This window comes from Prionailurus bengalensis, chromosome D4 (genome assembly GCF_016509475.1).
Source record: "Prionailurus bengalensis isolate Pbe53 chromosome D4, Fcat_Pben_1.1_paternal_pri, whole genome shotgun sequence".
Lineage (NCBI taxonomy): Eukaryota > Metazoa > Chordata > Mammalia > Carnivora > Felidae > Prionailurus > Prionailurus bengalensis.
The window spans coordinates 17,604,081-17,629,021 of record NC_057359.1 but is presented as its reverse complement, the minus strand read 5'-3'; the positions used below and the strand labels follow the sequence as shown (position 1 = coordinate 17,629,021).

General features: G+C 44.9%; 1 protein-coding gene across 1 annotated transcript in view; it reads right to left on the bottom strand.

Moving 5' to 3' along the window:
* The window catches only part of PCSK5 (proprotein convertase subtilisin/kexin type 5), a 457,705-nt gene that overhangs the window by 409,907 nt on the left and 22,857 nt on the right, over window positions 1-24,941 (bottom strand). The window contains 1 exon segment of the mRNA XM_043565357.1: window positions 6,044-6,148. Within this exon segment, the coding sequence (XP_043421292.1) occupies window positions 6,044-6,148 (105 nt within the window).

The window sequence follows — 24,941 nt, the reverse complement described above, 5'->3', positions numbered from 1 at the left end:
TCACAGTGATGACAGCTGCTAAGAACACAAGGCCTCGGGTGCCTGCCCGAGAGAACACGGCCACTGTCATCCCACCTCAACGCACCCAGGATCATCGCACACGGCTGGATGGGCACCAGCCCAGGAATGTTCAATTAGAAACCGGCACTTCACGAAAGAAAGTCAAACCATTAAGCTATTATCACGTTTAAAGGCAAAGAGCAGAAAATTAACCTGCCAAAGAAAAACAGTTCACAGGAGCGGCTGGAATGAGGGCAGGTGGGGCGAGAGGAAATGGAGCGTGGCCTGAACAGGAAGCACCTGAACTCAGGTGAAGCCAATTCCGCAGCCGCGTCAGGCCAAGTGCAGTCTTATTAGGAAAAAGGCGGAGCTGCGGTTCATGGCGGGGAGTCCGGGAAGATTGAGTTCAGACGCTTCTGAGCATGTATCTCTCCCCAAACAAGGTTTCTTCACTTCCAAGGCTCTGCTAGTGATCGGATGCATGCGAACCGTTTAGAACTAGTCTGTCTCAGAGCTACGAAAAAGAGGTAACTAATGTGCTAGTTGTCTGCCTGGACCAATCAGAGATCAATCAGAAGCGGAGGCAAAATATTCCAAAGCGACAAGGTGAATCCATGGGGAAATGGGGCTTGACTGATACGACATGGATTTGTACAGCCCTTCAGGAACACTTCAGGACACTTACCCTGTCACATGATCACATGTCTTTCCGTCTTGAGGCAAAAAGAGGAAAAACGCTAGTCATCTGAAAATCAAATCCTGGGCACAGGAGGTACCGACTTGGGTCAGGAAGGAACCTGAACTTACCTGTCTTCTTTCCCAGGTCTGATTTCCTTCTGATCTTGCTAACCACATCCAAGCACCTCATTTCTCTCCTCCTTCCTTTCTCTATACCCCTTTATTGTCGTTGTACGATGCTTGAACACTCAGCCTGAAAATTCTCTTCGGAGGAAATGGCTTATGTATAAATGTAATGAATGGGCAATAGCTTTGTGAGCTAAAGGCTTGCACTTAATTCTGGCCCACATTTACAGAGGGACAATTACTGCTTCCAGAGAATAAGTAAGGGGCTTCAGATATTTAAAGAGCTGTTACGTAGAAGTCTGGGAGGCAAAAATAATGGGTAGAAGTTACAAGCAAGCAGATTATAACTCAACAAGTTAAATCTCTTCCATTATAGAAATATTTCCTTTGTCCAATACTGAACTCTGTCACTGGGCCTACTTAACAGGTCTGAAAAACTCCCTCTTAGGACGACACTGGAAGGTATGCCAGCATTGGTAGGAAAGAGAGAAGTCTAAATCTAAAGGTCCATGGGGCGCCTGGGTGGCGCAGTCGGTTAAGCATCCGACTTCAGCCAGGTCACGATCCTGCGGTCCGTGGGTTCGAGCCCCGCGTCGGGCTCTGGGCTGATGGCTCGGAGCCTGGAGCCTGTTTCCGATTCTGTGTCTCCCTCTCTCTCTGCCCCTACCCCGTTCATGCTCTGTCTCTCTCTGTCCCAAAAATAAAAAAAAAAAAAAAAAAAAAAAAAAGGTCCTACGATTCTGCAGTAAATAATATTATACGAATAGGTTTTTTTTTTATAATGAGATACACAGTTGTACACATCCACGTGATCGGGCGGTTTGACAAACTTGAACTTTAGGAGGAAACTAGACAGGAGAGGTGCCTATCCCTTACCCCATAGCAGAAGGTGACCTTAGGGATCCCTAGGTGGCTCAGTCAGTTAAGCATCTGACTTCGGCTCAGGTCATGATCTCAGGGTTTGTGAGTTCGAGCCCTGCGTCGGGCTCTGTGCTGACAGCTCAGGGCCTGGATGCTTCGGATTCTGTGTCTCCCTCTCTCTCTGCCCCTCCCCCAACCCGCCCTCTCAAAAAAAAATAAATATTAAAAAAATTTTTTTTTAAAGAAGGTGATTCTATCCTATATCTGGATAAAAACTGACCTGTAAACAGACTTGAACTCAGTAAAAGATAAGAGGTTGAAAGGCCAGAACTTTCAAGATAAAATCTAATGGGCAAAATAAGCCATGCTTGCCTATCACACATGGATAAGACACGGAGACCTGACTTAATGGCAGCTTGGTGTTAGTTTTTTGTTCTTTTTTGAAAAATTGTTTTATTTTTTATGTTTAAGCTCCTACTGTAATAGGAAATTTAGGATTCTGGTTTTTCTGTTCTGGGTAAGAAGGAGGAGAATGAAAAAAAAAAAAAAATCCCGCCTCCGCCCCTGCCCGTGTCTGCATGGGCAACACAAAAGCTATAAAGAACTTCCATTCTGAAGCTCTCGACAGACGACAGCCTCCCTGACCAAATGCCAGAGGGCTGGCAAAGATTTCTAAACAGATTAGTAAGAGGCTTCGGAGAATGTTAACTCAAAACCATCGTTCCTGAAACTTAGCTGAGGTCTCTTGGAGAAAAGCTGGCCAGTCAAAAAGAAAGACACGGATAAGAGTGTCGTAAGAGTCCGCGGTCCAACTGCTGTAATAATGTACCAACACTCTCTGCAAGACTGTCATCACCGTACTAGGGATGCTGTCTTAGAAGTCTGTGAATCGCTGTCAGTTAAAAAGCTAATCATAACATAATGTTAACACATGGAAACCAGGCTGTTCTTGTTCCCTGGGCTCATGCACCCCAACTGACCACAGCATTCACTTATTCATCAGAAAGGGGAAACGAGTCATTTTAAAGTAGAGAAGACTGGGGGCTCAGGAGGGTAAGCATCCAACTTCAGCTCGGGTCATGATCTCATGGTTCATGGGTTCAAGCCCTGCATCCGGCTCTGTGCTGACAGCTCAGGGCCTGGAGCCTACGTCAGATGTTGTGTGTGTGTGTCTCTCTCTGCCCCTCCCCTGCTCTCTCGCTCTCTCTCTCTCTCTCTCTCTCTCTCTCAAAACTAAATAAACATTAAAAAAAAAGAAGCTACCCCAAAGCTTAGAAGCTTAAAACAATGATAAAAAAAAATAAAGTAAAATAAAATAAAATATAAAATAAAATAAAATAAAGTAAAATAAAAATAAAGTAGAGAAAACAGGCAGACACCACACGTGTCACCATCGAGTCACCAAAGTCAAAGTCATGAGTAATGAAACCAATCAGCATCATGCACATCCCGACGTGATGCTCTCAGAAGAGCCCGGCACTCTTCCGGTGCTCTTGCTAAACCTGAACTAATCATGACATCAGATGTTCCACAAAATAACCGGCCCGTAATTTGCAAAAAAAAGCGCCAGCAGTTGAAGAAGGAAGAAAAAATAAAAAGAAGTCTGACACGGTATACAAAGAGGGCGCGGGAAAAACACAACCACACGTATTCTTGGCTCAGAACAGAGACAACCGGCAAAGCTTGTACGAAATCGCTAGATTGGATAATAACATTAAATGACGGCTCATGTCCAGAGTTTGGCCAGAACGTGACCCGTTTGTGCTTCTGGTTATAGTAGCCGAACGTCTTTGGTTTGAGTCAATACGATCAAATGGTAAAATGTAAAATGTAAACAACATCTGGGGGATGTGGGCAGCTGAGATAGGGATTCTGCACAACGTTTTTGCGACTGCTCTAAGTAAAAAGTTTTTCAACATTACAAAATAGTAATAATGAGGGGCCTCTGGGTGGCCCAGTTGGTTAAGCATCCGACTCGTGATTTCAGTTCAGGTCATGATCTCACGGTTCATGGGACGGAGCCCTGCGTCGGGCTCCGTGCTGTCAGCACTGAGCCTGCTTGGGATTCTCTCTCCCTCTCTCTCTCTCTGCCCCTCCCCTGCTCATGCTCTCTCTGTCTCAAAATAAATAAACTTTAAAACAATAATAATAATAATAATAATAATGACCCATGTTGGCCTGAGCTCTTCAAGGAGGGAGCTGGAACAGGAGAAATAACGTAGCACACGTCCCTCACACCTGCTCCCCCATCCCCCACACTGAACAGCACCGTAATGTGCTGAGTTTCCCTGAAGGCGACTGTGGAGGCCTGCGGTGAGTTCTCCTAGGGCACAACTACATCTCCAAATCCCCAGAGCCTGACCCAGGGCCTGCCATATACTAGAGGCTCAAGAAATGGCCAATGATGAATGAACGATCTGTAAGAAATATCTGCAAGAAACTGTAGACAGCCCCCAATTTGAGGTACCCCACGGGCCCAGTTGGTAGGATTGCGGCCTCTCGTATAAACAGCTGAGTGGGAACGAGGGCAGGAGGCATCAGAATAAAGAATTAGGTATGGTTCTCCCAAAGGGTGTTCTTTTTATTGAGGAGGAAGGGGAATTGAGCACGTCCCCGAGAGCTGGCCTGAGACGGCCCTACCCCTTTGGTCTCAGTGACGAAGGGCATACATTCCGGGTGTGATGTGGGCCAGCGTCCAAGGTCTCTATCGGATCCCGAGTAAGCTATCCGATGCACTGAGATAAGAGGAAAGGAAGACCAAGATTTCCCAAGATAACACTAGAGTCTGAAACAACTCCACATTCAGTAAATCCTTCATTATGAACACAATGCCTCATTACATTCTGTTCTTACCTCCCAACCCAACTCGTATTTGGTTTCTCAAATTCACACTGACTACACACATGAGCTACGAAATTGGAATCATTTTAATTACTGAAGTTCAAGAAAGCTTCAAGAAAGTTGGTGAGCAGATGAAAAACGTGACTCTGCTTCAAAAATTTAGCTAATTCAAGAACGTCCCAACAGACTGCTTTTCCAGAGACGTTCAATTCTGAGTAGAGATGAAGGGGGGGGGGGGGGTGGAATTTACAATCCTCAGGCCACCGGACTGCAAGTCTTAGGAGCTGTTCCTATAACTCCTATAACCCAAAACTGGGTTACAGAAAATTGGGACCTACAAGAAATGTGCTTCCTCGAATCACCGAGATGCAATTTCATGATCACGGACGCCGGGTGATACTATTCCAGAAACAAATTAAACAAGGCGAACCATGGCACCTGGCAGAGGGCAGGACTTCCAGTGGCAAACACGATTTGCATATTAATTCAAATAAGGACTTCTTGCTCTAATAAGGGATACAATTTTCGCAGAATCTCTAGGCGAGACCTGCTACTGCTCACGTGTAGGGACTTGTTCGCCAATTTATTTGAAAATGAGCTCATGTGGCAAAACATAATGGGGGAAGGAAACCTTCCTGATCAATACAAAGTCACCAGTGAGCCCACAGAGGACCCAGGGCAGGCTGGTACAGCTGCTCTCTCCTCTGCATTTCGCCTGCCACCTCTGGGGGGCCAAGTAGCTCCCTCTCGGAGTCAAGGCCTTTCTGTAACTTAATAAGGATGGGTATGTAACGCACCCTGAGTTTCAGCGGCCAGTGACTACTTTGTTCCTAACATCCTTCAGCTTCCTACCTCCCAGTGCAGAACCATCCCACCTCTCTAGAATGGAGTGGGAAAACGTGGACGTATCACACCTCCTCCTACGTACTTGCAAGGGGTATGTTGTCTGTATAACCCAAAAGGGCATAGACTAAAGACAACGCACAAGAAAGACACCTGACGCGCCCTCCCTCAAGGGCAGGAGCCAGCTTCTATCCCTTCCATGTTCAGTGTCCTTCCTGTCCCAGACACCGGGGGGCCAATGGCACGGCTCTATCCATGCCAGCTGAAATTGTGAGGATCCATGGCGACCTGAGGCCTGACCTACGGATTCTGTTAGAGACCCCGCTATGGAGTCCGGATAGGACCCCAGATCTATGTGCGACCTGTTACGATGGTGTGGAATTTTTATTCTTTCAGTACTTCTGAATCGATCAGTATCTCCTCCCACCACACTCCTCCCTCCTCCGGGAGGACCCATCCTTATGATCCCCCTCGGCTGCTGTACCAGTGTTTTACGGCAACGGCCTATTCCGGGGCAAATCAAGCCACCGTCTAATGTTTGTCTGAAGAGGAAGCCAAGACAGCGGACCAAAGGACAGTAGGGCAGCTCTTGAAATTTGAACCTTCACGCTGGTCATCGGTTCCCAGTGTGATATTACCAATGAAAAATGCAGAAGCTTTGCCTCTTGGTCCCCACCCAACTGGTTCTTCTTACCTTTGGTTCCATTGAAATGAAACTGTGGGTTCCTCTGCTCGAGAGAACTGACCTTTTAATCGTCCTGCTATGATAGAAATGGTAGTAGTCCTTCAGGGCTCCGATCTGCAAAGACACGAGGGGAAGAACAAAAAGGAGTTAATGGAGTTCAAGGGAGTCTGCTGTTTTCCTGTTTTTCATTACAACAAGAACACAAAACAAAAAAGAAAAAAGGCCCATAAATTATGCAGTTGTCTGCTATGCTTAAATGTTACTTGAACCTTGGTGATCACTTTTCAAAAGAAGGACATGTGATATGAAATGGAGTGTCCTTGAGGCAGGGACTGCGGAACTAAAGATTATAATGGGGCAGCTTAGCCTCTCTGTATCTCCCTTTTAATGTTTAATTTATATGCAGCATTTTAAGTAATTCTATATCCATTTATATCCAAATGTGGGAAAGAGAAAAAAAAAATCAAATAGCTATCTGGTTATAAAAACACATTGCGTTCTGTTTGCTGCGAGAAATGTACAATGAGGGACCTTGTTAGATTATTTATATCATCAATTTGAAACAAGTCCTGAGCAGTTGGTCATTCACAGAGAAAACACCACTTGGTTTGTTTCCCGACTTAAGTAGACAGTATAAATACATAGCGGTTATTCATTTACTGCAAAGCTCAAAGTCGGATGGCAGTTTCTAAAACAAGACAAAGATCACAGACCCTACCCATCGACTAAGCATCCCGTGCAAAAAAAACAGTTTGGTCCATGTTATCTGCGTCCCTTCTTTAACAAATTCATCTTCCCATTTGTGTACCCTTTGTTTAGTTAAAAAGTTAGGTCTGTTCAGGATAGCTCTGAAAACGAGTCACTGTCCACTTGAGGCAAACAAACAAAATCCCAGGCAGTCATAGTCCCTCAGCAGATTATAAGATACGGATCACATACGTGGAAATTGAACAATACACCAAACGAAGACAGAAGAGTTTGGCTCTCATTCCGGCTGACACAGCTCAGAAGTGGTTTCTTGGCTCAATCCCATGTACTCGCTATGTTTCCATTTCCATTCTTACAAAACTTGAGGTTGGACTAGTTAATTTCTAAGACCACCGCAGCTCTCCAATTCCATTCTTTGACACTGACCCCCTCCCCACCCTTTTTTTTCCCCCTTTGGGTAATTACATCCAATGTCTATTTCTCCAGAAGACCATGGCTCTGCCCTAAAAGAATGACCATCAACAGGATATTTTCCAACTAGGACAATTCAAAAGTTGGGCTTTCTTAATTAAAAAAAAAAAAAAAAAGCCATTGGTCCAGCTTTATTTTTCCAGATAAAAGGTTTATTTTTTTTTAATTTTCTTCTTTCCATCACATTTTCAATTATCCACCGCACCCCTCTAGTAGGGATGATCAACCCAACTACTGCACCATTTAAGAGTCATGCCTTCACTGGGACTTCATGCTCTAACTTAAGGTCTCTAATCATTATTAGATTTGACAATTTGAAGTCACACATTTTTAACTCACGGGGAAACTGCCCAGATGTACCCAGAAAAGATCGTGGACTCTGTCTGAAGCAGCAGCGAACAATGAGGGGGAGGGCCCAGATGCCAGCCTCAGTCTCCAAGAGTGTTTCAAGGAGGGATTTACGAGCCAATCTTAAGATTCCTGAGGACTAAGGGTGGAATTCACAATGGGCTGTGTAATCCTTTATAAGAAAATCTTAAAAATCCCAAGAAGCTTAGAGCTTTCATCTCATGTAGCTTTTGTCAAAAGTGCTCCTTGGGTAAACACAGTAGTTCTTGAGGAAAGGAACAGAAAATCTTTGAGGAAGAACGTTACACAGAACCTATCGCCAGTGTGAAAAGGGTCAGTGAGTTCCAGGCCACGGCCATGCAACTATAATGGAAACGCTTTGATTATAGGAAATAACTGAACTCAATTGAACTAGTAAACTCAAATATGGATGAAATATACCCTGAAAACATATTCAGATCCATTATGGCCTCGTTGGTAAAGACCGGAATCCCGGGCTTCTGTAAGGTGTACGAAGCTGGAAAACAGAACCCTTGTCCTCGCTTCGCTTGCTCTGGGATATTAGATACGTCACTTAACCGTCTTGGAGCCTTCATTCCTCAACTGTAAAATAAAGACACAGGTGGCATAGTGGACACATACCGGAGTCCAACGGGGGGTAAAAAAAAATGCTTACGGGTGAATGTGGTTGTGAGGACTGAATGTAGTCACACAAGCACTGCCTGGTCAAGCCACTGCCTGACACACAGCGTCACATTACCACTCTCCCTTCCAACTTAAATATAAGTCCTACGTTCTCTCACCTCCTATCCTGCAATCGATCCCTTGCCTCTATCCCTTGGTCAGAATTCCTCTTGGTCTACCCTAGTATCACCTCTTAAATTCCCTGACGTAATTGGCAAAAGTCAAAAGGTCTGATGATACACTCTCGGCGAGGACGTAGGCACAAATGCGGCTTGCGTAGGATTGGTCAAGAGCTAGCCCCGAGACAACCGTCTGGAGAGCCATTTGGTGTGATCCGTAAATTATAAGCCGTACCTAACCTTTGGCCCAGGCTTTCCACTTCTAAAACGTATTGGGCAGATGTGGCCACTTATGTCTGAGAATGGAGGTTAGAGCAAAGTTTGTAAAGCAGAACAACACAAACAACTCAACAACGAGCTATAATCGATAGGTCGAAGGTAGTAAAGGGAGGAAGAGAGGGAGGGAGGGAGGGAGGGAGAAAGAGGGATGGAAGGAAGGAAGGAAGGGAAGAAAGAAAGAAGGGAGGGAGACCACAGGACCCGATTTTTGTAGGAGACCAAAGAAGGAATCTGAATTACGTATATGCTTATGAGTAGAGGATGTTTCAGGAAGAACACTCGAACTGCAAAGAGGGCCTTTCTTACTCTCACCGTTTATGTGTATGCGTTATTTTTTAATAAACAAAAACGATTTCAAAATGAAAGAAATCACACAAATACATTAAAGGGCACATACTCAAATCCCACCTTCTTTTCCGGGGACGAATGTGCTCCCCAAAGTCTGCGTGCCCGGTACAAGAGCCGCGTTTATGCGGGCCATTGAATCTCTCGGGCAGTAAGCTCTATTTTGACTCTGCCTGTCAGGGCTTCTGTTTCCTCGGGACGGTGGTGCAGTGGTGTTCGGGGACTGACTGATGTCTCATTTATGGAAGGCCCACCATGCACCAGGCAGCTGACCGCTCTTGTACATGTTGTCATATTTAACTTAATGCTCCCCAGGAACCCTGGGAGATAAATCTCATCCCTCTAATTGGATGAAGGAGGTCATCGAAGCTCCGCCCACGTGTATGCAGCTAGCACGGTGAGGTGGGAAAATGCAAATCCCTGTTCGATGTCGCGCGTCGGGGTCAACCCAGGTAGTAGGGTGCATCCTAGAGATGGGCTCACCACCCCCCCCCCCCCCATCCTTCCAGTGAGTTCTCCTACACTGTGGAGCTAAAAAGCTAGACTCGGTGCAGCTAGGGTTCTGACGTGACTAAGGTTCTGCCAGTCAAAGACAGACCACGGCACGTGCTCAGAGGCATTTACGTGCGTGGCCGTAGGGGTGGAAGGAGTCTCGACGTCTTGGCCGCCAGCTTTCTGCGCATCCGTGCCGCCCGTCCCGTTTTCCGGACGAACTGGTAAGAGATCGTAGGAGACCTCCGGCGGCGGCAGCAGCGGGAAGCCTCCCCGTTCCTCGGCGTTTTGTTGAGGATGAAGCGGCAACTCTTGCCAAGGTCCATTCCGTGACGTGGCTGTCACGGATTCTGAACTCGTGGCCTTCTCGACCGGTTCTGCAAGCTACTTAATAGTCTCTACCGAGATGCCTTCCCAGGTAGAACCACTGGGTCCCATCGTAGGCTTCCTACTAACTCTTAAAACTGGACCAATCAGAACTTCTGAAAACGTAGCCATCCCCTGACACACTCTTGTACAACTTAGAGCCCCTCCGAGTCACGTTCCTCTTGAGTCACGGGCTATGGGGCACCCGTCAGCCACAGGCCCCTGGATGACTCACTGTGTCTGTTCCCACCTCTTGTTCGAGGAGTACAGCTGCTTCTGGTCTTCTCAGAGCCACGTGCACCAGATCTCCTCTCCCAACTCTGTTTTCTCCAACAGCAGCCGGAGCAACGCCCCAGAAGGCAAATTTGGCTATGCCACACGTCAGTACACCTGCCTACGTGTTGTAGGGGCTTCCCTCTGCTGTGAAAAGAAACCTTGAACGCTAACGAAGAATATAGTTTATACAGTAAAGCAGAGTAATCCTATCATAGTGACACCTATGCTCTGCCCGGAACTATTCTATGCGCTTCACCGTGCTCGGTGAACGAAGACCATCCTCCTGCTCCGACCTGCGGGGCCTGCCTAACCCGGCTCTCTGGCCACAGCATGGGTCACACGGGCTCTCAGTTCCCCGGACTCAGGCTGCACTGGCCTCTTCAGCTCCCTGTGTCAGACCTGCTGCTCCCTTGACCTGCCGGACAAGGAGCCCCCCTGCCTCCTCCCTCTCCTCTTTCATCTGTCACCCCAGGTAGAAAGTCTTTAAAACCCCCAGGCCAGGGGCGCCTGGGTGGCTCAGTTGGTTGAGCGTCTGACGTTGGCTCAGGCCATCATCTCGGGGTTCGTGGGTTCGAGGCCCACACTGGGATCCTCTGTCCTCCTCACTCTCTGCCCCTCCCTGCGCAGGCTCACTTTCTTAAAGATAAATAACTAAAGAGAAAATTTTTTTTAAAAACAACCCCCCAGGCCAGCTAAGCTCCCACCAGCTCCCAGAATCAAAAATATACGCCCATAGTTATACCTCGATTAGAACAATTATCTGTTCAACGTCTGTGCTCCCAACTCTATGCCTGTACGTTCCAAGGAGATGGAGACACAACCACGGTGCTTACTATTCTGTTTCCAGCTCCCAGTACACGGCTCAACACAGAATAGGTTCTCGGCAAAGACTACTGATTGACGACGTGAACATCGGAAGCCTTGAGCTGCTAACGTCGCACACGTTAGAGCTAGAGCTGATTCAAAATCTCTGGTATAACAGGACCATCAAATTAAGGCTGGTTTCAGCAGAAATAATTTCATGCCACCTTAACTGCCAAGGTTATGGTGCGGAAGGTGATGCAGGCTGAGACGTCTCTATGCTGTTTTTGTTTTTGCAAGACAACGGCTGACGAGCAGTGTGCATTAGTTCAATCATTCTCCATCATTCGAACAAAGTAATCTTTCACCTTTCAGAGGGACACACATTTTAAAATCTAAATATATAGATTTAAAAGCATGTTTGTGTCTCTTTTCTATTAATATGCATGTCCCTTATTGGCAAGAATTGTGTCTTTTATATTCTTTCAACAGCACTGAGCACGCTGAGGGCATTTAATAAACATTAAGAAGAAAAATGTCATAACATGTTGGGAGTTATTCAAAAGAAAGACAGAGTATGAAAACAGAGCAGTAATGTTATCTATAAGCAGGCATTCCATCTAGCTCCTCCAGGGTAACGTAAAACAAAAGATGACTGTGTTTATCTGTCATGAAATACCAACAAGGGCTAAAACAAGAAACAATATATAACTAACAAAGGGGCATTTTATAAATAAATCAGAAACCATAGGTGTATAAGGAAGTATAAAATCAAGAGCAGAATCACCAAAGCTCAACCTTTTCCTTAATCCCACCTAAAAGGAAGGAGAATAATTCCTTCCCTCTGGCCCCTCTCAAGCTCCTTTTCTGTGCAGTCACATACACACACTCTTCCCGGCCTAGGAACATAACCCTATTTGACACTAAGTTGATAAATTTCATCTTTTGTTCCCAATTCTGTCAAGCATTTGTGCCTTTTCTTCTTTAGTGGAAGCCTCTCACCCTTGCACCCAGAATTTCCCTAACGTGACCCTCTCTCAAACCAAACTGCTCTTAGAAAAGTTTTTTTAATAAACCATTTTATACTAAAGTGTAAATGACTGATAAGACTCAATGTCTTAGTTCTTCCAGGAACAACTGAATTTGATCAGAAAATCAAATAAATGAGTCCGTTATATTTATAACTTTAAAAAACAAACACTGTCAGACAATGACTGGAGGGTGATTGGAGGGTTTTTTTATTTTCTGCCAACAAGAGAGAACCTTCCAGGTGTCCCTAAATGCTTATGTCACAAGTAAGCTATTGACTTCTGAGCAGAGGGCTAGGAGCCAGAAGACCCATATTTTATCGTGACTTTGACCCCACTGAGCAGCTGTGCAGCCTTTCTGAATTCATTCACCACCAACAGTCTCCCCTGTGCTGTAGCTAAGATCCTCTCCAGTCTAATGACTCCAGGCATAGAGTGTGCACATTTTTTATATACTCCAGGCATACAGTTTGCAAATATTTCATACACAGTTCTAGAGGGTGAACAACCATGCTCAGGACTGAGTTGTTTCCAGGGACATGGAACTTTTCAGCGCTTAACCTGAGACAACTCCCCATCAAACCTGGTCACCCTGGTCACGAAGCAGTCATGTCAAGGACCCTGTGGTCACCTTCATGAACGCTGTCTGCCTTGTTCTCCCTCCTGCCCTCTCTAATTTACAGATTTCCCCAAATTCTGAACTCCCTTTTGAAAGGTAACTGACCCCCATTCTACACATTTTTTTAAACAGGCAAGAATTTGAAAAGACATTTCACAAAAGGAGATATGCAAACAGCCAATGAGCATGTACAAAGATGCTCAAACGCTAATTAAAATCATAATAGTTCTGTACGCACACACAAATGCCTACAGGTTAAGGACAGACACTACCATGCTCTAAGATTGTGGAACACTGTAACTCTCACCCGTAGCTAGTGGGAGTGTAAAGCGGTCCAATATCTTTGGAAAATCGTTTGGTAATCTCTCACGAAATACACATCCTCCTCATGAACCAGACATTCCATTTCTGGGTATTTACCCAGAAAAAAAAAAAATGAAATTCTACTTTGAAACAAAACTGATACAGGAATGTTTACAGCAACTCTCTTAATAATGGCCCCACGCTGGAAACAATGCAACAGGTAAATGGTAACAGGTGCATGGAAAATAAATTGTGGTATATCCCCATAGCGAGATGCCCAGCCACAAAAAGGAGCAAACTACTGATGTATGCAACAACGTCGATGAGTTTCCAAACCTCATGCTGATGCAGAAGAACGCTTCCTGCAGAATGCCACTGGTATGAAATCCTAGGACTATGTCAAACTCTGATGACAGGAAACGGATCAGCGACAACCTAGGCGTGGAGCTGGGACTGACTGGGAAAACCTGGAGAAATGTGGAAGGTTGGGAATACTCTGTATCTTCAGTACGGGGATAATGACATCAGTGGTAAGTGCTTAGGTGAGCTGGAACGACTTCGTCGTAGGCTTGCGATCTAATTTCACCTCTCCCCAACACCCTGCTCAATGACATCACACTTGTGACTTGAAATCAACAAGGACGGAAGTATTAACGTATCAGGAGAAATCGGCAAAGACTACAAAATTAGGGCTTCTTTTCCTCTGGAAGACTCACTTGTTTAGTATTTATCAGCACATCACGGGGTACACAGATTTGTCAACACTCATCCGACCTCCCACAAAAATGGCTGCACTGGGGGGGGGGGAGGGGCACGTCAATGATACGTCAACGCCGTTGATTTCAGAAGTTATAAATTTCCCTCTACGGATTTCTGGTGCACTCTCTCCCATCTGCGAGATGACTGACAGACTAGAAAACTTAAGAACCAGTTACCTGGGGCTGGAAATCACCTGTCAGCCCACATCTCTTCCCCCACTCAGGTGAGACGGAGAAGAACCAAGTGGCAAAGCCCACAGGTCTTGCTGACCAACCAACCCCTTTCCGAGGCTCCGCGTGGAAAGGCCCGAAACGTCAACGTGCTGAATTCCATTTACAGTTACAGAAACAGCAACTAGATAAACTGCTTCTCCTTCATGTAAATGTTTTCTCCGGTGCCTCTTTTGTGCTTCCCCGAGAATATTAAAACCTCTGCAATAATTTGCCTCCTGTGTTCCAGACTCTGTGACATTTAAAGTAGAACCTAAGAGGTGGCCACGACTGCTTTCCCCCAAGTCACCAAGAACACGCCAACCTCAGGGTCTTTGCACTTGATTTTCCTTCGCCTGGAATCTTCTAAATCTGACACACATCCTCTCTGCTTTCAGATCTTTGGCCAAATGCCCCTTTTCAGGGAGGCTTTCACGAGCCACCTGATTTAAAACTGCCATCATGCCCTCCAGCATAGCCCGCCCCCCGTTTCTTACTTTTCCCTGTAACATTTAACACCATTAACGTACATTATTTTTATTTATCCCATTTGTTATTGGTCTTCCCCCACTGGAATATTAGCTCCATAAGGGCAGGAATTTTTTTTTTTTTTATTTCACTGATAGATTCACCTTAGCTCCTCTTAACAATGCCAGGCTTATCCAACAAATGTGTTGAATGAAGGAATGGCCCCTGTCCTTGGGGTAATCAAAGCCAGAGGGAGCATGTCTCTAAACCTCTGGGAAAGTTTCTTGCTCATTTCTTTCTAACCCCTTCTGTGACAGAACATTAACATATAATGTAACATATGCTTTATGCTTACTAAATGTTGCATGAAGGAAGTCCCCACATGTTAAACGTGTCCGAGAATTGAGAATTTCCCACTCGCCAAAGTCTGCCTTTATATTTCTCAGTTCCCTCCCTTGTCCCTTCATAGTCGATGACCTCGCGGACTCACTGAACAAAAGCAATACTTATAACAAGGCTGTTGAGTTCATTGACTATTAAAGAAGAACGTAAGTAAATGCAGAAACCTGATGAACCGCTAATATTTACGGAGTGCAAACCCAGGCATTATTGCACTGGGTCCTCGTCACCCAACAGTAGGAAGCAAGTGCCGTGATTTCCATGTTACACGCGAGAAAGAAGAAGCCTACAAAGTTCAAGAGCTTGCCTAGGGCCACACAGCTGGCAAAGCGTGAAGTTCAGGGGGATCCCGGGTAGTCTAACTCCACAGCATCTGTTCTTAACTCCAAAAGATGTTTTTTCTGAGGATGAATTTAAAACCATAGCTACCCAGAGATCTCAATTACCCAGAAGACTGCGCTCTTAAGAGCTGTACACAAAGGGGATGTTTCCTAGGGATATTTCTATCCACTTCGAGCAGATGCAAAAGCAACTTACGTTAAGTATCTCCATGTGAGAAAGTATCTTTAAGGCGGACCCTTCAGGCTGAAGTTCAAGGGCCATTCTAAGTTAAGCGGTATTGTCTGGCAACATATATCTTCGATACAATTGCACTGGCCACGGAGTGCTACAAAATAACATGAAGGGTATCTTTCTTAGGCTTTAGTTTCGAAAATCAGAGACCCCTGGTGATGTCTTCCTAAATGCCTTCAAGTTCAGGCTCAGCATCTGAGCTCTTCAGAGAGCTCTTCAGAAAATGGCGTTAGGGCACATGAATTCAGAGAGGAGGCACTACCATATATATGCATATTTTTTAATCAGGGTGCTCAAGGAAGGATGAGTCATCTGTATGATTTCAGTGCAACGTTCTAAGATAGGCAGGCACGTGATGGGTTGAAGGCTGTCCCTCGCCCAAATGTGCGCATCCCAATTCCCAGAACCTATGAAGACGTCACCGTACGTGGCAAAAGAGACTGTGCAGCTGTGATAGAGCATTCTGAGACGGGGAGATTGTCCTGGGTTATCAGGGTGGGTCCAATGTAATCACAGGCGTCCTTATAAGAGGAAGGGAGCCAAGTCAGACAAGATGTGATGGTGGAAACAGGGTCAAAGAGAGAGACGGGAGCACAGATCAGAGACGAGCGAGGGGAGAGAAAGAAAGAGAAGAAGACAGAGGGTTTCGAAGATGCTATGCCACTGGTTCGGAAGGTGGAAGAAGGAGCCACAAGCCAAGGAACGCGGATGGGCTCCAGAGGCTGGAAATGAGTCTTCCCTAGACTCTCCAGAAGGAAAGCAGCTCTGATGACACCTTCACTCTAGGTTAGGACTTCTGGTCGTCAGGACTGTGAGATAACACATTTGTGTTAAGTCACGAGTCTGTGACTATGTGTCACAGGAGCAATAAGAAAGTACCACAAGCTAGAGCCAGTACCTGGGTAGACATCCAGTGAGAAGCAAAGGAAATGAAACTGGGGTCTATTAATTTTTGGTAATTTTGTGGACTCTCTGGGTGTTCAATGATCAATTTCCAAAACACTGAACCAATAGAATAACGGTTTAATATTGGCCCAGCACTGGGGCGCCTGGGTGGCTCAGTCGGTCGAGCGTCCCACTCGGAGTTTCAGCTCAGGTCACGACCTCATGGTTTCATGAGTTCGAGCCCCACGTCGGGCTCTGCGCTCACGGTGCGGAGCCTGCTTGAGATTCTCTCTCTCTCCCGCGCTCTCTCTCTCTCTCTCTCTCTGCCCCTCCCCCACGCACACGGTCTCTGTGTCTCTCAAAATAAATAAATAAAACTTAAAAAATATTAAAAAAAAAAATACTGGCCCAGCACTCTGCTAAGCTCTGTATTAGCACTATCAAATTTAATCCTCAAAAGAAAACCAAGAAATAACAACTGAAAACCAAGATAAAGCCACTTGCCCAGCAAAAGAGAACTAGCAAATGGCTGGTTTTTTCAAAGCCATTGCGTAGCTAACACTACTTATAACGGAAGCTAACACTTACTGATGCTTTCCTAAATTCTCTCCTATCTTCCCAACAAGGGGAGAAGACTTATTCTCATATTACGGGGCAGGAAGTGGAGTCGAAACACAAGAGAAGGTGAGTTACACGCTCAGACGAGAAAAGTGTGTGACTGCAAAACTCTAAGCCTTTTCTACAGCACTTTAACTTTTCCTTAAAACGTATCCAAAGGGTTCTGCTTTACCACTGATTGAATGGGCATGCTCAGATCCCACCCCCTTGCCCTCACCAATACGAGGCCTGATTGTTTTATTCTAAAGCTACCTGATCAGCAGAGTGTGGGAGACTCTAGGTCCCTGGAGTTCATCTTAAAAGCAAGTAATCAAAAACATCTTATTACGAATCCCGAGCAAGCAAGAAACAGACACAATTTCACAAAGGAAATGCGAGACAGAGAAAGCAGAGTAAGCAGCAAATGTTCCAGTTTCAAGTGAGAAACCTACAGTCGGCCCCACCAGTCACCTGCGACACGAGACTTGCCTCACAGCAAATCGCAGAATATCAGAATTGGAAAAAACACCATAGCAGGATTTTAATCTGACTTACCCCACCGGACGCGGAATCCATTCTTCAAATGGAGCACGCGTTTCCTGGGGTAGCCTATTTGTCAGACACCTCTTCCAGAGAAGTAGCCTAAGTCCGCTCACGACTCCTGGTCCTAGCCTGTGGGGCCAGGCTGGGAAGGTCATCTGACCACCCAAGTTTTTCCTTTTTTTTTTTTTTTTTCTCATGCACCACATCTTCCCTAAGGTCTTGCTTTCCCCAGACAAGCCAACACGTATAACACGTCGCCAGAAAATGGAGCCCAGAACATAACACACGTCAATTCCCCGTAGGACGGAGCCAGGCTGGCGTCCATGATCCCATGACTTCCCTTGGTGAGGTTCTTCTAATTAGAAGTAGCTTAACATTGAAATATTTGTTTTCGGCTTGAGAATGAACTTGGCCCACTGAAAGAAAAACATCCTCAGAAGCCCTTTTTTTTTTTTTTTTTTTTTTAATTTTTTTCAACGTTTATTTACTTTTGGGACAGAGAGAGACAGAGCATGAACGGGGCAGGGGCAGAGAGAGAGGGAGACACAGAATCGGAAACAGGCTCCAGGCTCCGAGCCATCAGCCCAGAGCCTGACGCGGGGCTCGAACTCCGGGACCGCGAGATCGTGACCTGGCTGAAGTCGGACGCTTAACCGACTGCGCCACCCAGGCGCCCCTCAGAAGCCCTTTTTAATGTGATTCTCCTCCGGTCTGCATTTTAATTTCTGAAGTGCAAATGTGAATGGGAAAGTTGAATGCCATTTTCTATATTCTACTCCATACATTGATAGCCTGCCGAGACATTAATGCATTTACTGAGTGTGTACAATATACTAGGCACCGATCCAGAGACACTGCAGATAGAGTAAACAAAACGAAGTCTCTACGAAAATGTAGCTAATTTTCTGACTTGACTCTGCAACCCCGCTGTGGCCACCGCAAGGTTGAAAGTGACGCCTTCTTTGCTCCATCAGAATATTTCCCTCAAAGGAACTCAATTTTTCATATTAGTATATGAGATAAGGACTGGGCTCAGCATCCAATATACACCGTGTTTGCAACAGCTCTTTAAGCATGAACTGTTAATGGCATTAGGCTTTTATTTCCTTCGATCCATGTGGGTCCAAGATGAGTCATTACGTCCTTAACGTAAAATAATCCTTGTATATTCCTCAGATAAGAGCATTCATTACTGCTATTTAGAGTCTGCTATTTTTTTTACCAAGTTTTTAAAGCCCCATCTGTAAGTAATTTCTGGAGAAACTAAAAGAAGGTATTGTTGAATATTTAACCTATTCCACCTGCTTGTAAGCCACACATCACACACCCACAAAGGAAATAGAGAGTCCAAGAGAGGCTGAGAGAGAAAGAGCACACATAGCCTGCAGTTAGGTCTAAATTCTTTTCATTACTGATCACCTTAGCCGCTTGAATCCGACTTATAGGGAAACAAACAGAAAATAGCATATCTTTTGACAGTGAGAAACATTTCTTCAGTTACTGCTGGCATGGTAAATTTTCCCTTTAGATTCAACGATTCTCAACTTCTGTTATACATGAGAATATATGGGATATATAGTCTGTTATATGGGCACCACAAAAAATACTAATGTTAGGTCTCCCCACACCGACCCCAGAGATTCTGATTTAAGAGTCTGAGTTAGGGGCACCTGGGTGGCGCAGTCGGTTAAGCGTCCGACTTCAGCCAGGTCATGATCTTGTGGTCTGTGAGTTCGAGCCCCGCGTCAGGCTCTGGGCTGACGGCTCGGAGCCTGGAGCCTGTTTCCGATTCTGTGTCTCCCTCTCTCTCTGCCCCTCCCCCGTTCATGCTCTGTCTCTCTCTGTCCCAAAAATAAATAAATGTTGAAAAAAAAAAATTAAAAAAAAAAAAGAGTCTGAGTTAGGGGCACCTGGGTGGCGCAGTCGGTTAAGCGTCCGACTTCAGCCAGGTCATGATCTTGTGGTCTGTGAGTTCGAGCCCCGCGTCAGGCTCTGGGCTGACGGCTCGGAGCCTGGAGCCTGTTTCCGATTCTGTGTCTCCCTCTCTCTCTGCCCCTCCCCCATTCATGCTCTGTCTCTCTCTGTCCCAAAAATAAATAAATGTTGAAAAAAAAAATTAAAAAAAAAAAAGAGTCTGAGTTAAGGGGCACCTGGGTGGCTCAGTCGGTTAAGCGCCTGACTTCAGCTCAGGTCAGGATCTCGCGGTTCAGGGGTTCGAGCCCCACGTCGGACTCTGTGCTGACAGCTCGGAGCCTGGAGCTGCTTTGGAGTCTGTCTCCCTCTCTCTGCCCCTCCCCCACTCATGAGCAAGCTCTCTCTCTCTCTCTCTCTCTCTCTCTGAAAAATGAATAAACATTAAAAAAAAAAGAGAGAGAGTCTGAGTTAAGACCAGCATTATCAGTATCATTTTTAAAAGAGCTTTCTAGGTGATTCTAATGTAAAACCAAGGTGAAGAATCACTATTCTAACCCATGCATGTCATTCTGCAGAAATAGAACAATCTACTCTGAGTCCAGCGATCTCCATTCAAATATTCCTATCTAATTAATTAAAATACATTTAAATGAGAAAAATCTCTAATTACTTTGACTTCAGTACCACTGTAAATGGCATGTTCTGTTCGTTGATTCATTTCTTTAATTATTTCAAAAGCCCTCCACGCCTTCAAAAAAAAAAATTAGAACTGTATTTAGTATAACCAGATTTAGAACTCCTAATATTTTATTATATTGGTAAACAGAGGCTATTTTGAGCTCTGCGGCATTTTAAATCACACGTTTTGTTCTTAAAAGGGAAGATTCTGAATCTTTGAAGGGCGTGAGCATTCAAAACACGTGATGGAGCCTACGTATATTCAGGACACTTGATAGCTTTGTCATCCTCAATTAAAAAAAGAATAAGTTGCTAGAAATGTCACAACCCCAGATTTCAAGACCTACTCCAAAGCTAAGTCATCAAAACGGCATGGCACCGACTCAAAAATTGACACACACATCTATGGAATGGAATAGACAGCCCAGAAGTAAACCCACAACTACATGGCCAATTATCTATGACAAAGGAGGTAAGAATATCCAGTGGGGAAATGACAGTCTCTTCAACACATGGTGCTGGGAAAACTGGACACCACATGCAAAAGAATGGAATCAGACCACACACAAAAGTCAACTCAAAACAGACTGAAGATCTGAAACTACAAACCTTCTAAAAGAAAACATAGGCAGTGATGTTTTGGATATTGGCCTTAGCAACGTATTTATGGATATGTCTCCTCAGGCAAAAGGAAACAAAAGCAAAAAATGAACTATTGGGACTACACTAAAACAAGATGCTTTTGCACAGGGAAGGGAAGCATCCACAAAACAAAAAGGCCACCTACTGAATTTGCAAATGATCGATCTGATAAGGGCCTAACAGCCAAAAGATATAAAGAACTCACACACGCAACGCCAGAAAAACCAACGATCCGATATAACAATGGGTAGAGGACCTGAAGAGACATTCTTTCCAAAGAAGACCTACAGATGGAGCCGACAGACACATGACAAGCCGGTCACCATCACTCATCATCAGAGTAATGCAATGAGTCAGAATGGCAAGCGTCAAAGACACGAGAAATAACAAGTGTCGGGAGGGATGTGGAGCAAAGGGAACCTTTGTGCGCTCTTGGTAGGAATGCAAATTGGTGCAGCCACTATGGAAAACAGTATGGAGGTTTCCCCCCAAATTAACAACAGGACTACCGTAAGATCCAGCAATTCCACTCGTAGGTATTTATCTGAAGGAAACAAAGAGTTAACTGTAAAAGGGACAGGCGCTTCTGTGTTCACTGCAGCATTGTTTACAACAGCCAAGGTATGGAAGCAACCCAAGTGTCCACGGATAGAGGAAGGGACAAAGATGGGCCATAAAAAAGAATAAGGTCCTGCCATTTGCCACAACATGGATGGAACTAGAGGGTATTATGCTAAGTGAAATGAGACAGACAAAGACACGTATCACATGATTTCCCTCATGTGTGGAATCTAAGATAGAAAACAAACAAACAAATTCTTAAATACAGAGAACAAACTGGCAGTTTCTAGAGAGGGGGCAGGTGGGGGGTGCATGAAATAGATAAAGGGGATGAAGAGGTGCGAACCTCCAGTCACTAAAACAAGATTATTAGGAGGAGAAGCTCCCACTTGTCTTTGCTAATGGCTGCTCACGGAAGCCTTGTACCTTTGTCCCCATCTTGGTCCTTCCTGGGGATTAGCAGATTATCACTTGCAGGACAGTGACCCCGAAACTGGGCCCAGAGCAGGGGATAAACGAGCATGTGGCATAATGGCAGAGGAAAAGTAGGTGAAGTTTCCAGCCAGATGTGAGGTTCTATCTACATCCAGGCAGAGGGGAGGTTGGCTCCTATTTTTATATCTCTTTGGCCAGTTACACTAAGGATGTCACAGATACACATCTATTAAAATAGATAAAAATAGGGTCGCCTGGGTGGCGCAGTCGGTTAAGCGTCCGACTTCAGCCAGGTCACGATTTCGCGGTCCGGGAGTTCGAGCCCCGCGTCAGGCTCTGGGCTGATGGCTCAGAGCCTGGAGCCTGTTTCCGATTCTGTGTCTCCCTCTCTCTCTGCCCCTCCCCCGTTCATGCTCTGTCTCTCTCTGTCCCCAAAATAAATAAACGTTGAAAAAAATAAAAAATAAAAAAAAATAAAATAAAATAGATAAAAATAAGAGGAAAAAACGTCAATACCAAGTGATGGTGAGGATGGAAGGCTCATCCACTGTCGCTGAGAATCCTTGAAAAACAGCTCAGCAGTCTCTTACAAGATTAAGCATTCACGGACTAGATGAGCCAGAAATCCCACCCCTAGATATTTTTCCCCAAGAAAAACAAAAACTTAACGTTTACACACAAACTCGTACGTGAGTAGAGTGGCTTTAGCCGTCATCACCAAAAACTGGCAACAACTCAATGTCCTACAACCGGCGAATGGGTCGAACACTGGCAAATCCATACAATGCAATACTTCTCACCAATACAGAGGACCAACCTACTGATGAATTCATCAGGGACGAATCTCAAATGCATTATCGCAAAGGAAGGAAGCCAGGCTCAAAAGGTTGCATACTATCTCACTCCATTCATATGACATCCTAGAAAAGGCAATATAGACCAGGAAATACGTTGGCGGTTACCAGGAGTCGGGGGCACAGCAAGATTACAAACACGCGCTACGCAAGTCTCCTGAGGTGACCAAAGTGTTCTGTCTCTTTACTATGAAGGTGGTTACGTGACTACGTCCGCTTGTCAAAGCTCATAGGCCTCACTTCAAACATTTGGAATTACACAATGCAAACAGCAACACTGAGAAAAGTAAGTCGAAATCCACGCCCAGTGATCCTCCAGGTGTGGCCCCAGGACCGGAAGCCAAAGAGCAGCCGGACTGGCGTCCCCTGTGAACTTGGCAGAAATGCACAGTGACGTGCCCCGCCCCAGCCCGAATCAGAATCTGGCCATTGCCCTGTTCAACCAACTGACGGGGAAGAGGTGGGGAAGTGGGAACCACGCGTGACCCGGTGAAGCAACATTTTTAAAAGGACGCACTTTGCTGTCTATGTCGACCTGTGCGGCCAAGATCAGGTACAAATCGACCCTTCCACAAGCCCGTACCATCTGTACGGTAAAAAAGAGGGGGTTAATTCTACGTTTCACCCTTTTATAAATGCTAAGAGCCCAACCTAGGTCTACCATAAAATTGGATTTAAAGTAGAATTTTATCCAAACTCAATTCTAGGAGATAATTAAAAACATTAATAATGTTCACGGCACTAAGAGAGGTGTAGTTATCTGTGGCACGTCGGTTCGTGTCAGAACCGAGTCAAGTTTCCAGAACAAAAATTTCCCAGGTGACATACATGCTAATAATTACAATTATTAAAAATTAAAAGTTGTCTTCCAATAACCATTAGGTCCTGCCATATTCTGCTTTACGCAGACTGTATCTTTTCGGCTTCTGCTTCCCATACAGAAGGATCAATAACAATTTCAAAATTCTCAATAAATGTCTCCAGCCACAAAGATCAGGTTTTTCCTCCTCTTCAAGAAAAAGGTTATTCTATCTCACTGGATGTCTTTGCAGCAAAGCAAAAAATGTTATTTTCATCCATCTGAATGCGGGTTCGTCAACCACCGAGAAGATGAATAAAGTCATCCCAACTATTAGCACAACTGTATCAGCAGATAACGCTGCTCAGTTTATAAAGCAAAGCTTTATTTGCATTAAATTATCAACATCTCCTCTTTGAGTCCTGCTTTATTCATACTCCCTGTCCACGATATTCAACAACCACAAATTCATAATTCTGCATAAATGCACTATCCAGCCTTTCAATCACCAAGGGGCAAATATTTAACGTGATGCCAATTCTCGGTTGACATCTCGTGTTTCCGCAGATGCGTGCTGACGGCCAACGAAACGTGAACATCGGCTTACGCAAAATACCGCCAGAGGAGCTCTTTCGCCCCTCACCTCCGCACACACACTTGGCCCCAAAACATATAAAAATACTGCCGAAGTTTTGGCTTCTCTGTGTGTTTTAGCACCACGGCTCACTTCAAGAATTTGACAACCCTGTAAACAGGTAAAGTCATCAGGCCACATGTTTCTGTCTTGTTCCGTCCCACATAACAATTAACTGCTTATAGCCACACCCTGTTTCCATCTTTAAAATGCTCCCCCATACACTGTTGTATGTAATTAAGATAATATCATACCTCTTTGTAGAGGTGGCCAGTTATTTCCTGTTCCTTTTATAATAAACCCAAAATGCCTTTATTTGGCCCAAGAGGACTGCCACATCTGACTCCTGTATACCTTCCTAGTGCCATTGCCTAGCACTTCCTCATTCATCGGCTCCAAACCCCAAGGGCCCTCTACCTAGCCTCAGGACCTTTGCACTTGCTATCCTATGGGCCTGGAATTCCTTTTCAATCTCCGATTGCCTAACCCTTCTCCTTCTGCTGATCTTATCTCCAAGATCATTGTCTCAGAAAAAGTCTTCTCTGAGCTCCTTGCTAAGTGACCTTCCCCGGTCACTTTCTGTCTGGTCAAGCTGTTTGTCTCCTTACAAACTTTTCAAATATCGCTATATTGCTTGCATATGTCATAGCGTTTGGCCCACAGGGTGCCCAGGAAGCACTTAGAAAATGAATGAGCGGGTGAATGAATGAATACTGTGAAATAAGAATTATTATCTTGATTTTCCAAATAATAAAACTGAGGCCCCGCTAAAGTCAGTGATTTACCCAACCTTTTATGATAAGCAAATGATAGGAACAAGATTTTTCTCCCACCAAGCTCAGTGCCCTTTTCACTATTCTATACTCAACCTCAGTAGGCTAACTAAGGAATATCGTAATTTGTGCTTGGAGTCATATTTTCAATTTTTATTAAAGGTTCAACTCCAACCTGATTAACTTTAGGATTAACATCTTTATCTCAACAATCCCTGAGCCTGGTGAAAGTGCCAAGCTTTTAAATTTTTTTCTTCACATTAAAAAGTCCATTGACCTTTATCTGGGCAGCTTGCTTGGTCTTAAATATATGTCAAATAAACCCAAAGAGAGAGTTTAAATAAC